This window comes from Odocoileus virginianus, chromosome 1, assembly GCF_023699985.2.
Source record: "Odocoileus virginianus isolate 20LAN1187 ecotype Illinois chromosome 1, Ovbor_1.2, whole genome shotgun sequence".
NCBI lineage: Eukaryota > Metazoa > Chordata > Mammalia > Artiodactyla > Cervidae > Odocoileus > Odocoileus virginianus.
The window spans coordinates 30,671,034-30,686,751 of record NC_069674.1 but is presented as its reverse complement, the minus strand read 5'-3'; the positions used below and the strand labels follow the sequence as shown (position 1 = coordinate 30,686,751).

General features: G+C 38.4%; 1 protein-coding gene across 10 annotated transcripts in view; it reads right to left on the bottom strand.

The window, feature by feature from the left end:
- CADPS2 (calcium dependent secretion activator 2) overlaps positions 1–15,718 on the bottom strand; it is a 545,582-nt gene that overhangs the window by 130,149 nt on the left and 399,715 nt on the right. For all 10 annotated transcript variants that reach the window (XM_070466441.1, XM_070466414.1, XM_070466410.1 and 7 more), the window contains exon 14: positions 10,570–10,671. In XM_070466441.1, the coding sequence (XP_070322542.1) occupies positions 10,570–10,671 (102 nt within the window). The remainder of the gene's footprint in view (positions 1–10,569; positions 10,672–15,718) is intronic.

Sequence of the window (15,718 nt, the reverse complement as noted above, 5' to 3'; positions counted from 1 at the left end):
GGTACATCGAAAAATATGGTAATCAAAGCAGAATCCCTAAGGTCCTATAAGGGAAACTTAAAATGCATTTCCTTCTAATTTCTTGTTTACGTTTTGTTACTCAAACTCTGCGATAAAATAAACTGATTTCCCCCACTTCCTCGTCTACTTCTGTGTGATTTTAAGATGGAAACCCACACCACATGTCTAACTTCTGCGGGAAGCAAGGTCCCGGCTCCCCACCTTTCCTCATATTTGCCAGGCTGGGTGTTGCCGCACCCCCATCCCACGCCACCCCGCCCACCTTTTGCAGCTCTTTGGCCAGAAGTCATTTATCCAAAGTATTTCTCGTCTCATGTAATCCTCACACACACGGATAACGGGAGGGCAGGCCAGGTGGATATTCTGAAATCAGGGTCGGAGCTGGGAGTGTGCTTGGGCTCCTCATAAGTCAGCTGCCACACGGTAGGGGCAGGTTTACTGCTTTTTACAAGGGGTCCCTCTTAGGGTCACTTTCCACTTAGAGAGCACAGAATGTCAGCCACTTCTTCCTGCAGGAGCGCCTCCCGTGTTCAGCTAGGTTCAGCAAAGCCTCCCTCCCTGATCTCTTCCACTCACCCCACTCTCGCCCCCAAGATCAAGAGCTTGAGGCAGCTGGTACCATTTTGCTCTGACCTAGACACCTTCAAACTAATAACTTGGAAAGTTTACTCACTGCCATGTCTTCTGCCATTATCCAAGGACTCACTAGACATATTTTCTAAGACATAATTATCATGGGAATGATTACTTTTTGCACTGTAATTTGAAGAGGTTTCCCTCCAAAGCACACATAGTTTAAGCTCAAATTCTTTTACTGGACCCAAATTTTAGACGGAAAGACTGATTCCTCACAAAGCAGTAGTTGAATTTATATTCAGACTAGGTTTTAGTTTTGTGAAACTTTCATTGGTGTCAGATAAGTGCAAATAAATGTCACATAAATCTAGCCACTCACATTTCTCTTTAGAATACTGTGCATCATTTCATTTACTGTTAAAATTCTCCTTCATTTAATCTTGCCTCTCTGCACCTCTTAACCCTCTGCCCCACCCATACATAAAAAATATCACCAATTTATTCTGATAGAGTTCCCTGCCCCCCACTCCCACCCCACTGGTGCTTTTCTTTAGAGTATTAGCAAATTAGGAAAGTAGCTTTAGTCATTTTGTATACCATAAACCTTAATCCATGTTTAAATAAAACACAGATTGGGTTCTTGTAGTCCCCTCCTCCTGCTTAAATCTTTTCAGCATATTTGCATAATCCACCCATTGTCTTTCCTATTGTTTATTTCCATTAACCTGTGGGTGACACATTTTATGAATGGAATGTTACTGATCCCCAGATTACATTTAGCATTTCAGGGCTCTGAGGTCCCACTGGGTATGTTCTGAATTAGCATTAGCTGCCCATGATGTGTAAATAATTTAACACACTTATAGAGTACAAGTAATCCTGAATCAATAAAATACAGAAAATAACTATACAGAAGCTTAATTAATCCTCACAAGTTTAAAAAGAAGGGAATAATTTTGTTCTGCTTTTCAGGATAAATATTTTGGGTTTTTACCACTTTGATAACTCTCTAATAGCTAAGCAAAGTGAAAAACACTCATTTATCAAATAAAATTCAACCAAATTTAATACCTAATCTGAATAAATTAAAGTCACCCTGATTTTCACTTTAGTCAATTAATTACACAGATAAATGAGCCTGCATAGCTCTGCCCAATGATTAAACTATTTCTTTTCTTTGAACTTTATATTAAAATTTTAAATACAGTATCTATTTTTATCAAAGTTATATATGCACATAGCCTCAAAGGAAAATTCTTCTAAGGGAATTTTTATGAAAAACCTAAGTCTGTTTTTGTCAGTTCCATCCCATTTTTCAAGTTATTTCTCTAGGAAAACATGTCCTAAACTTTTAGCTGATTCTTTTGGTATTTAAATGTCATATTCCTGACATACATGATAACATTTCAAAGTTTTAATTTTCCAATTTTAGATATTATCCTACTAACTTCTCACTATGAAAGAGAAGAACTTAACTTAAAAAATATAGATTTAGAGGTATAAGTGATATAGAATGAATACACATATTTATAAAGTATTCAATTTGATAAATTTTGACAATATGTATGCAAGGCATACATGTGTGAACCCATCACGACAATCAATGCAATATTCATATTCATGACCCCCAACGTTTCCTTCCAACTCCTGGGGCCCAGGCAATTGCTCATTTACTGTCATTTAGCTTATATTTTCTGTAATTCCATATTAAGAGAAATCATATAGTGTGAACTTTTTTATGTCTGATTTCTCTCAGCATAACTGTTTTGATATTCTTTCATGCTATTGCAATGCATCAATATTTCATTCCTTTTCATTTCTCAGAAGTATTCTAATACTTTTTTTATCCATTCTTTGTTGATGGTCACCTGACTTGTTTCCATAATTTGACTATTATGAAAATGCTGGTATAAATATTCATATCAAAGTCTTTTTGTGGGTATATGCCATCATTTCTCTTGGGGAAATACCTAAAAGTGGACTAGCTAGGTCATACTTTAGGTGTTTCATTTTTTAAAAGTCGCAAACTATTTTACAAAGTGAGTTGTATCATTTTACATTTCTGTCAGTCAGTGTGGGTTTAGGTTGTAGTTCCCTAAAGAGTAATGATGTTGAGTCTATTTTTATGTGCCTTTTCACCATGATACATTTTCAGTGAAGTATCTGTCAGAACAACTTTCTACTGGGTTGTGTTATTTCTTATTGTTTTAAGAGTTATTTATAGGGAGTTCCCTGGTGACTGAGGATTTAGGCCTTTACTGCTGTGGTCTAGGTTCAATCCCTGGTCAGAGAACTGAAATTCGGCAAGTCATGTGGCACAGCTAAAAAAAAAAAAAGGAAAAAATGTTATATATTGTTGACAGAAGTCTTTTGACGAATATGTATTGTATAAATATTTTCTCCCATTCTGAGATTCCCTTACAGTGTCTTTGGAAGATCAAAAGTTCTTAATGTTGACAAAATTCAAGGTAACATCTTTCTATTTATGAATCATGATTTTGGTGTTGCATTTAAGCATCTGTGCTTAGTCCAATGACACAGATTTTGTTTTCTATGTCTATCCATCTTGAATTAAACTTTGGACCAAGTGTGAGGTATGGATACAGGTTGTTATTTCACATTTGGATATCCAATAGTCAGTTTCGTGTGTTGAATAAAGTATACTTTGCAAATTATTTATACATTTGTCAAAAATTCACTGACCATGTATGTGAGTCTATTACTGGACTCTATACCACATTAACTATTGATTTTTGAGTACATAGTCTTGTCTTCCTTTTGATCAAAGGTGTAAAATGTTCACTTTTCCTTTTCTACCATTAAATATGATGTTAGTTGCAGGTTTCCCATGATGCCTTTAACAGTTTAAACACATGGCATGCGGTAACAATAATTATTTTAATACTGTTGTTCACTAATTCTGTCTTCAGTGTGATTTTCACTTTTGCTTGTATTTATTCTCTTTATTGTTGTATTTTACTATTTCTTTTTCTGCTGAGAAATTTCTGACTGGATGCTAGACACTGTTGCTTTACCATACTGGTGGCTGAAAACTTTTGTATTCCTTTAAATATTCTTGCATTTTGTTTTGGAAGGCACTTAATTACTTGCAAATAGTTTTATTATATGAATCTTGGTTTTAAACCTCCTTAGGAAAGACCATGACCGTGTTTATTCTAGGGCTAATTTTTTTTTCCAGTACTGAGGCAAAACCGTCTGTATTCGACCTGATGCTTATGATTTAGGCTTCTATCTTAGATACTGAAAACTGAAACTAGCCCTGCTGCTAAGTCGCTTCAGTCATGTCTGACTCTGTGTGGCCCCACAGACAACAGCCCACCAGGCTCCCCTGCCCCTGGGATTCTCCAGGCAAGAACACTGGAGGGGGTTGCCATTTCCTTCTCCAATGCATGAAAGTGAAAAGTGAAAGGGAAGTCGCTCAGCTGTGTCTGACTCTTTGTGACCCCATGGACTGCAGCCTACCAGGCTCCTCCGTCCATGGGATTTTCCAGGCAAGAGTACTGGAGTGGGGTGCCATTCCCTCCTCTGGGAACTAGCCCTAGCCCTGTGTAAAGAAATCCCTTATAATCCTTTCATGTAATTCTTTGCCCAACTTTGAACAGTTTCTTCACATTCATGCACAGATCATTACTTAGCTGAAGACTCCAGGGGGACCCTCAGCAAATAGTTGCAGGTCTGTCTAGTCTCTCCTTTAGAACTTTGAGTTGAAAACTGTGGCTGCCTTATACTTCTGGACTCTCAGCTCTGTCTCCTCAAGTCAGGGTATCACTGGGATCTGCCCAGATTCCTCCTTCCTGGTTCATAATCTAGAAACACTGTCCTGGTATTGAAGTGAAAGTCTCTCAGCTGTGTTCTACTCTTTGTGACCCCATGGACTATAGAGTCCATGAATTCTCCAGGCCAGAATACTAGAGTGGGTTCAGGTCAGTTCAGTCAGTCAGTGGTGTCTGACCTCTGTGACTGGACGGACCACAGCACACCAGGCCTCCCGGATGTCCATCACCAACTCTCGGAGTCCACCCAAACCCATGTCCATTGAGTCAGTGATGCCATCCAACTATCTCATCCTCTGTCGTCCCCTTCTCCTCTTGCCCTCAATCTTTCCCAGCATCAGGGTCTTTTCCAATGAGTCAGCTCTTTGCATCAGGTGGCCAAAGTATTACAGTTTCAGCTTCAACATCAGTCCTTCCAATGAACACCCAGGACTCTTCTCCTTTAGGATGGACTGGTTAGATCTCTTTGCAGTCCAAGGGACTCTCAAGAGTCTTCTCCCACACCACAGTTCAAAAGCATCAATTCTTCGGCACTCAGCTTTCTTTATAGTCCAGCTCTCACATCCATACATGGCCACTAGAGTGTGTAGCCTCTCCCTTTTCCAGGGGATCTTTTCAATCCAGGGATCAAACCCAGGTCTCCCACATTGCAGGTGGATTCTTTACCAGCTGAGCCACAAGGGAAGCCCAGGTGAAAGTGAAAGTCGCTCAGTCATGTCCGACTCTTTTCGACCCAGGCCAGAATACTGGAGTGGGTAGCCTTTCCCTTCTCCAGGGGATCTTCCCAACCCAGGTCTCCCACATTGCAGGTGGATTCTTCACCAGCTGAGCCACAAGGAAAGTCCGTCCAGCTAGGGCAATTAAAGGGCCTCTTCATTGTCTCCCATCTCTTAGGAATCATTGTTATTCATTGTCTTACATTTACTAGCTTGAAAAGCATTTTTTCCCATATATTTTGTCTTTAAAAAATCGTTTCAGGTGGGAGGTAAAGATCATCCCATTATTCCATCTTGGATGTAAAGTTGCTTTTTTTAAAGACCACTTTGTACCACCCTAAACATAATTTCGGTTCCTCCTACCCTTCTGATGCAGTTACATCATTTCTGTGGCTTAGATCTAAATTCACAATCTACATTAATTATATAAATGTCCTAGATAACTGAAATGTATTTAATATGATTACTTTCTATGTGCCACTATTTTGTTTATAATTAATACTTTGCTAAATTTGTCTCTTCTAATTTCGTTTATATATACATCTTAATTCTCCCTCTTTGTCTTCTCCTTTGTCTTGGTAAATTTCATCCTCCAGAAAGGGAATATGGGGAGCACGTGTTTTGAAAGTATCATTATTTTATGATATCCTGAAAATATCATTATCCTACCACTACCCTTAATGGCTTCCCTGGTGGCTCAGATGGTAAAGTGTCCACCTGCAATGCGGGAGACCGGGGTTCAATCCCTGGGTGGGGAAGATCCCCTGGAGAAGGAAATGGCAACCCACTCCAATATTCTTGCCTGGAAAATCCCATGGACGAAGGGGCCTGGTAGGCTACAGTCCATGGGGGTGGCAAAGAGTCGAATGTGACTGAGCGACTTCACTTTCTTTTCTTTCTACCCTTAATGGAGACACTTACTAGTATAGAATTTTAGGCTGGAAGTAATTTTTTCTCAAAATTGTGAAGTCACTGATGCATTGCTTTCCGAATATCAGTACTGCTCCTCCCATCAAAATGAAAGCTGAAGAAAAAGATCATTTAAAAAAATTTGTTCACTGCCCAGCACATAGTAGGTTTTAATGTTATTGTATGTGTCAATGTAATTTTTTAAGTTATCACATAAGATGTTAATTTTAGGTGAACCTGGTAGATGCATATACAGGAACTTTCTGTCCTCTCTTTGCAACACTTCTGTAAATATAAAATAATATCAAAATAAAATATGAAATAAAGTACAAAACAAACAAAAAACTGTTGTAGAACAAATCAGTGTTGAGAAGTAATTTTGATTCTTGATTTTTTTGTGCTTTGGGATCCCCACTTTTATGTCCAAGATTGTGAAAATTCATAAGAACATACTCTAATGAGTGTCTATTTTAATTCATTGTGCTTGGTACTCAATGAACTCTTTTAACCTGAACACTTATGTGTCTTAATTCTGGAAAATTGTTTAGAATAACTTTATTGATAATTTCCTACCTTCAGCCTTAACTGTTTCTGGAATTCCTATTATTTATGATGATGAAACGCCTAAGCAGATCCTTCATTTTTTCCTGTCTTCGTAGAGCTTCCCCTCAGTATCTGTAGGGGATTGATTCCAGGACCCCCATGGATGCAAAAATCCACAGATACTCAAATCCCTTATATAAAATGGTGCAGTACAATCAGCCCTGTATATGTGCAGATTCAACTAATCCAAATCGATCCAGTCAGGGATGTGAAACCTGAGGACAGGAAGGGCCAACTGTATTCCTATTTTCCTATCCTTCTCACTCTCCTACTTTTTGGAAGGTTTCATTAACTTAATTTTTCAATAGTGTGTATGTATTATTTGTGTCATCTGCATCAATTTCTAAGAGCTCTTAATTTTCCTTAAGATTTTTTTTTAAATCTTGTTTTTGTTTCATAAACGCTCTATATTCTCAAATCTCTCCAAATATATTAATAATAGATTTCCACCACCTTCTCCACCATTTTCTTTTTCCCATATGGTCTGTTTTTTTCCCCAAGTTGCTGTTTTGTATTACTTGTTTGGGCTTTGAGTCCTATAGCAAATACTTTCGCTAAATATCTGGAGCCTTACCGTGGCTGTCTGATCATTTTCAAAACTGCATTATTAAATAACTGAACAGAAGCTATATGCACCTAGGTGGGTACGTGTAGACTGTGGTCTTTGCTGACAGGGCCTAGAGCTGAGCTGTTTTGTGGGAGTCTTTATTTTTCACAGCTTTAGGTCTTTTCTCTTGTGTTAGTCAGAGTCCCAGGGGAAGACACTTATAATATGTATGGAAGGCATAAGCCTGTTTGCCTTCCTGCCAGCATTTTGGGTGCCAAGTGCGTGAGGTGGAAGGAGAAGGCTGTGATTCTCAGATTTCAGAATAAACATTTATTTAATCCCCATGTTTCTATATAATCCTGAACTCCAACTGTGCCTGTTTCCTCCCCTCCTCCACCTCAGCCCAGGTACCCTCTAATTTTACCCTCTCTAGGGAAAAAAACCTGCAGTGCTCTGCTAGGGAAGGGGAGGGGCAGCAGCCTAGCTGATGAGTTAGAAAAGAGATCTGGGGACCTAAGTGTGTTTTAAGCAGATTTACAGCAAATCATCCTACTCTTAATTTCCAGGCGGGTTTACAACTGGCAGTTCCAAACATTTTGGCGATTGTATGACATAAATCAGATTGCTTCTCTATTTTTCTCGACTTCCAGTTTTTCCTGGGTGGCTAAATTAGATACCACCCATTCATCTGACTTCCACATTTTAAACTTTTTTCCATTCCTCTCTTACTATTGTCTTTGTAGGTCTCTGTTTTCGGAAAAATACTGTTCTGTTATTTTGGTTAGGTTCTATTAGGAAGCTGAGCCAGACATGCATTTAACCTGCTGTCTTTAACCAGAAGTCCCTCATTTATGTTTAATTTAATTTGCCTTATTTTATCAGTGTCTTTGAAATTCATTTCTGAAACACAGTTGGGCCTGAATAAATTTTTTATGCAAGAGTTATTAATAGTACTCTGGTTATTCTTTAGTGTGAGTTGGTAAGTAATTTATGTTCTTTCTAAATTTTAATGTATTGATAAGTGGCTAAGGAAGATCATTTGATAGAATCCTTAGGAAAATCTTCATGGATAATTTAAATATGCTTCTAAATTTGTCTATATGGATCCCTAAAATTTCTTCTGTTTTATTTTAACCTCATTTCCTCTTATCCAGTTTTCTATGGACTCAGGAAAAACAAAACTCATAAAATTTATACAAATTCTACATATATCAAAAGGGAATATAAAAGTCAGCCCAAAATATCTAGAGCAGTTTGGTTTAGCTCTTATCTTTAGTACATCAAAGAAATAAAAATGAAAAAGAACTCGAGTACATCTTTACAGACTTTACATAGAAAAGCAGAGAAATAAAACTGTAAGAGAGAGGAAATGAATACAATAAATGATGTGGACAATAGTCATTCTGCTGGCTCAGATGGTAAAGAATCTGCCTGCAATACAGGAGACTTGGGTTGGATCCCTGGGCTGGGAAGATTCCCTGGAGAAGGAATGGCAACCCACTCCAGTATTCTTGTCTGGAAAAAATCCCATGGACAGAGGAGGCTGGCAGGCTACAGTCCATGGGGTCGCAAAGAGTCGGACACAACTTTCACACTTCACCACTCCCACTGTGGTGGCAGGCCCCTGGTGGGCTGGTTCTGACCAGGCTGACTCAATCATGGTGGTCCCATGGCTTGTCAGTAAGCACCTAGTACGTGGGCTTCCTCTGGCCCCTGGGTTGGGTTAGGGACCAGGCCTATGACCTATCTGGGGCAAATGAGATATGAGAGGTGGTTTGCCAGGATCTTCTACGGCAACTTTCCAGCTTAAGAGAGAATCATAGAAAGAGAGAGCCTCTACTAGCTTCCCTTTAAACCTCCATGTATGGATGTGAGGTCAGGAATTCCTGGTCTTGCTACCCATCTAGGGCTAAAGCTACTCCATGAAAAAAGACAGCCATGTGAGAAACACAGAAATGGAGCTCTGGCTACTAAATTCATCCTGTACTGAAGTTCACCTTATTTGAGACCTGCGTGTAAGGGAACATATATACATCTATTAGTTTAAACCAATATGAGGTGGGATCTGTTACTTGCACATGAAAGCACTACTACAAATAACCATGGAGACTTATATAGTTTCTGATACAGATATTCAACTGAATGAGCTGTGTCTCAATAATGCCAACAACAGAAAAACTACATATTTTCATTAAATGACATACACAATGAATATAATGGTGTCTATGCAACCTGAAAGATACTAATTTTGGCAGCAAATGCATACATATCCTCTGAAAATGTGTTTGCTAATGTGAATTTATTGGCCTTTTGGACAGAATAATTCTCGTAATTCTCCAACAATTCTGTCCCATGCATAGCATTTCTAAATACAGCAATGAATGACTGCCCCAGGCCCAATTATCATGACAAAGTAAATCCTCCCTCATTCACTTACCTTAAGTTGGTGATACCAGCTCCAGCTGAAATCACTACAGGGCAACAGATGAATAGTCTATCCTATGATAATTTTTTCCTTCAGGATCATTTTAAAAAATCACAGAGTCTAAGCTTTTCATATTACAAATAAGGAAACTGAGACTCAGAGCAGCCACACACCATTCACACGGTTAAATCATAGTGTTTTCAAACGGTTGAGGGCAATATTAACTAAATTTATTTTTCAATAAGTTCATATGAAATGATTCCAAATTACATACCCACAGCATGACAGATGTGCTATAAGATACAATACATTGACATGGCAGCATTTTATAGGATCTAATGATGAGAGTAATAGAAAAAGGCATAATTGTTTTTGACCATTAAGTTCTATTAAGCCCTCTATAATCAGGGAAAAAAAGGAATATTATCAAGATATTTATCCTTCATCCTGCAAATGTTTCTTAGTGCCAGTACTTCATTGTTTTGACTGAGAAACTGTGCCAGGTGCACTGTGGTCCTTATTCTCACGGAACGTAAATAAAAGGATAACTAAGGACTTAAGAAACGTATGTCCTTACTAGGTGGTGGGTAACTAGGGCATAGTACAGATGATGAACAATAAAAGACTTCAGATTTTCCACCCTCTGTTGGAATAAATGAGAAAGTCTCCTTGCCTGGTGATGCAGGAAGAGGGGGTAAACGTGCCCAGAGCTGAGCGAACAGCTTATGCAAGGCTGAGAAGACAATGTGAGCAGAATGGATATTGCAGGGGGTGGGGTCTACCTAATGAGATGTGGAAATTGAAAGGTAGGCTGAGAAGGAGACCCCAGATGGAGGAATGTGTGATCATATCTTGCAAGCAATGGAGGGGAAGCTAACTGATAGTTCTTGAGCAGTAGTAGAACAACATAACCCACATTTGTAGGAGATTAGAAGATTGAGTGAATTAAGCAAACACTTGTACTAATGGAGTATATACCTGAAATGGCTTATCTGATTCTCTAAAAGGGAAGAGAGTCTTTCCTTTATTTCCTCAAATCTCTCTTTTTCTTCCACTGAAACAGTTCCGATTCCATCAGGCCTGAAAAAAAAAGTAGAATCAGTAATTTTAGTGATAGAAAATGAATATATTTTATATTTTTCTATTTCCCTGAAAAATCTAAATAATAAAGGAAAATGCACATGGGATCATAGTATACATAGAGCTTATGTCTACAGTGAAATTTTATTGGAGGTGTTTGTAGTCATTTGCTCCATATTTTGACCTGGAATGAATGGAAGGGATTTATTCTCTTTTAGAGAGCCTTCAAGGCAAAGGATAACAATAAATAGTTTTCAGATCCAGAAAACAATAACTAGTCCTTGAGAATGGCAATGAAAAGTGTTTTATAGTGATACCAAACAGTCGACCAATTAAATATCATGAATGGAATTATAAAGAATATACTGAATGTAAGCTAAAATGCCTTAACTGCTTCTCTTCCAAATAAAATTTGAACTAATGTGAAATTAGAGATTTAATTTTAATTGCTGTAAGGAAAAGACATTTTGGATATGTGTAGTGGTTTATAGCTCTATTTTTTTTGTTTAAATATAAATTAAACATTTGAATGAAAACACGCAGGAAAGAAAGTCTACCTACAATTCAAGATTTTTGTGCTTAACCAAATATGCTTATGAAATTAAGGTGATGACTGAACAGAAGTATTCTTTTACTAAGAGATTAGAATTGAAAATATAAAATATATCTAATAGCATGGATTCAGAATTTACTCTGTATCAGTTTAAGTATCTGGTAGTATTAGCACTCATCTAAAATTTTCAATATGTGACTTTAACTGTCTTTGTTAAAAACAGAGAAAAAGATACAGGACTTTTGCATTAACTATACATATTTATACAGTTCAATACAATGAATCTTTTACATTTGTTAGCACCAATCATTCCTTGTCCAATTAACTTACTTTTTTAAAGATTATATTTTAATTCCCTAAGACTTATCATTTGAACTTATTTTTAATGTTTATGTATAAAATAGGTAGAAGTGAGGATTATGAAAAAAAAAAGGATATTAAAAATAACTTTCCCAACAAGATTTGTATTTGTTGTTCCAACTGTTTTTTACAAAAAGATCTATACATGTGTGTGTGCGCATTTTTGATACTTATAAACTAGTCAAGTAGGATAAAAGCAATTAATTCTAAGATTATACCTGAATCAGACTGGCTTAAAGAACTTCTATTCATATCAGAAAAAACAGCTATCATTAAAGTCTGAGAATTTCTTTCTAAAACAGAGTAAATAATTTATTATTTCAGAAAGTTGTATCCTGCTTGAATTTATGCTTTGAAAATATTAGCTACAATTATATTTCATTCTGATCCATCAAAATGCAGTTTGAAAGTTAACTGCAAAAAAAAAAAAACCAAACTAATGGCAAAATATTGGTCTTTCAAAATTTTTAAGAAAGAAAAATGTCTGATTTTAAATTCTGGAGCAATGAACTATGAGCTAACCCCAATAGTTTATAATAATTTAGCAATGGATTTTTTTACATGTTACTTTGAAGTTATTGCCTATCGAGCAAATAACAACACAAAACCCAGACTATAACCCAAGAATGACTATTATCAATGATCACAGAAGTTGAACTGGAGAGTTTTATCTATATAATTCATTAATTTGGGAATTTGGATAAAACTGTTAACTACATTATGTTATTATTAATACATAGCATAAAAACCCATACCACCAAGTTGTAGGTGGTTATTTCACTAAATACACCTATGCAAACTTGATGAAAAAGAGCAAAGCCCTTATCTTTTTTGTTCTGATGACTGACACAGCCCTTGATCTCGCTCTCTGACAGATGCGACGTGACTATATTTGAGTGAATTTTACTGTTTGTTTCAACTATCCAAGGAGACGAATCCACAGTGATAGTGTATATCGTCAGGTGATATGAAACTTCACTGGGGCACACTGCCTACCTGACTGAATGGAACCAGGGGTTGTGAGAAAAGTTAGTCCGGGGGATGTCACTTGTGTCACCTTCACTGAGATACAGACTGTCATTCATACCGAAGGTCATTTTACTGAGTTTATTACTAAATTAGGTACACATCTGACAGGTTAAATACATTTTATATTTTGGACCTACTCTTATTCACATGTCCTTATTTTAGTGTATATGTAGGTGAGTGAAAGTCACTCAGTGTTGTCCATCTCTTTGCGATCCCATGGATTGTAGCCTGCCAGAATCCTCTGTCCATGGAATTCTCCAGGCAAAAATATTGGAGTGGGTAGCCATTCCCTTCTCCAGGGGAATCTTCCCAACCCAGGGATCAAACACAGGTCTCCCACATTGCAAGTGGATTCTTAACCATCTGAGACACCAGGGAAGTCCAAGAATGCTGGAGTGGGTAGCCTATCCCTTCTCCAGCGGATCTTCCCCTCCCAGGGATCAAACTGGGGTCTCCTGCACTGCAAGTGGATTCTTACCATCTGAGCTACAAGTGAAGACCCAATATACCAGACTATGTATACACCAATATACCAGACTATGTACTAAATATCAGGTGTATGAAGTGGCCTTCTATATCTAAAATGAGGCTAAATGGCAACTTTTCTGTAGTCAAGCCTCAAAGTAACAACTCCTTCTAAAATTATTCTTCCCAGGAAATGCAAATATTTCTGTGTCATTAATATCTTGTCATGACTGTTATTAAAACAAATGCAGTAATTATCAATTCAGTGGGTACTGTGCTGTTTTATATGTATAGTAACATAGATTGAATACAGTAATCTTTTCTCTAGTCCCCCAGAGAGGAGGCTACTGAGGCTCAGGGAGGTTAGGTGACTTCCTTAAGGTCACACAGCTTGTAAGGACAGGAGTCTGGACTTGAATCTAGGTCTCTTGTATTCCAAATCCAGGGCTTTTAGTGCCCATGCATTATAGTCTTTCCTCTTTTTTTTTTTTTTTTTGCTACATCATGAGGCATGTGGGATCTTAGTTCCCCACCCAGGGATCGAAATTGTGCTTCCCGCAACAGAAGCATGGAGTCTGAACCACTGGACTTCCAAGGAAGTCCTTCCTCTATGTTTAAAGAGAAAATACAGAGCAATCAAAGAAACCCCTAATAAAAAATGGAAGCTATATTTGAGAAGCAACAACAGTGGAACTCCTTCTCAGTTTCAGTTTCAGTACAGTTGCTCAGTCGTGTCCGACTCTTTGCGACCCCATGAATCCCAGCACGCCAGGCCTCCCTGTCCATCACTAACTCCCGGAGTTCACCCAAACTCATGTCCATTGAGTCTGTGATGCCATCCAACCATCTCATCCTCTGTCGTCCCCTTTTCCTCCTGCCTCAATCTTTCCCAGCATCAGGGTCTTTTCCAATGAGTCAGCTCTTTGCATGAGGTGGCCAAAGTATTACAGTTTCAGCTTCAGCATCAGTCCTTCCAATGAACACCCAGGGCCGATCTCCTTTAGGATGGACTGGTTGGATCTCCTTGCATTCCAAGGGACTCTCAAGAGTCTTCTCCAACACCACAGTTCAAAAGTATCAATTCTTCAGCACTCAGCTGTTATAGTCCAACTGTCACATCCATACATGACCACTGGAAAACCCATAGCCTTGACTAGCCGGACCTTTGTTGACAAAGTAATGTCTCTGCTTTTCAATATGCTGTCTAGGTTGGTCATAACTTTCCTTCCAAGGAGCAAGTGCCTTTTAATTTCATGGCTGCAATCACCATCTGCAGTGATTTTGGAGCCCCCCAAAATAAAGCCTGACACTGTATCCACTGTTTCCCCATCTATTTCCCATGAAGTGATGGGACTGGATGCCATGATCTTAGTTTTCTGAATGTCGAGCTTTAAGCCAACTTCTCCACTGTCCTCTTTCACTTTCATCAAGAAGCTCTTTAGTTCTTCTTCACTTTCTGCCATAAGGGTGGTGTCATCGGCATATCTGAGGTTATTGATATTTCTCCCGGCAGTCTTGATTCCAGCTTGTGCTTCCTCCAGCCTAGTGTTTCTCATGATATACTCTGCATATAAGTTAAATAAGCAAGGTGACGATATACAGCCTTGACGTACTCCTTTTCCTATTTGGAACCAGTCTGTTGTTCCAGGTCCAGTTCTAACTGTTGCTTCCTGACCTGCATACAGGTTCCTCAAGAGGCAGGTCAGGTGGTCTGGTATTCCCATCTATTTCAGAATTTTCCAGTTTATTGTGATCCACACAGTCAAAGGTTTTGGCATGATCAATAAAGCAGAAATAGATGTTCTTCTGGAACTCTCTTGCTTTTTCGATGATTCATTGGATGTCACACTTATTTACATCACACATTTTCTGTTACTTGTATAAAGCAGAGAGCTTAAATATCAATACAATTTAAAATACCTACTATCAAATCAGTAATTCAGTTAATAGAGACCTTAACAAAAGGAAATCCTAAAATTAGCTCTTTCATACATTACAACATAGGTACTCACAGAAGCCTTGAGAGAGATTCAAACCAGTCATATTTATGAACATTTACCTAGTAGACTCAGGGTAAGGGGAGATTTAAAATACAATAGTTTTACAAGCTCAGTTTATAAATTAATTTGCCAGCTACATATTCAAAACGTAGTCAGAACTGACTACCCCGACCACTTCTGCTGCCCCGCTTGCTGCTGTCATTCGTCACAGGCTCTCCCTGCAGCGTGACTTCAGTGGACACTATCTCTCTCTTTCAGTCTTTTCTTTATCAGAGTATTGGCTGCACACTACTTGAGCCATTTTCAAGTAGGAGTCATGCCCCTGCAGAGGTCACACTCACTGCAGAAGCCAAAAGCCCACTCCGCTCTCCTCGGCCTGCTCAAGACAGGTCCCTTCTCTGCCGCACGCCAGCTTCCCTAACCGTTTCCAAACACCGGAAGCCTCTCCCTAGGCACACGCGTGGCTCTCTCACTTCCTTCATTCTCATCTCTAGTGACATGACTCAGGATTAACGAGGTCGTCTCTAACCACCCGGTGGAAGAGTGGCATCTCCCATTCCCACAGGCCTCTTTATTGTTTGCCGTTGTATATTAGATGACTGATGTCGTCTACCATGTTATACACTTGTCTCCTCTGTGA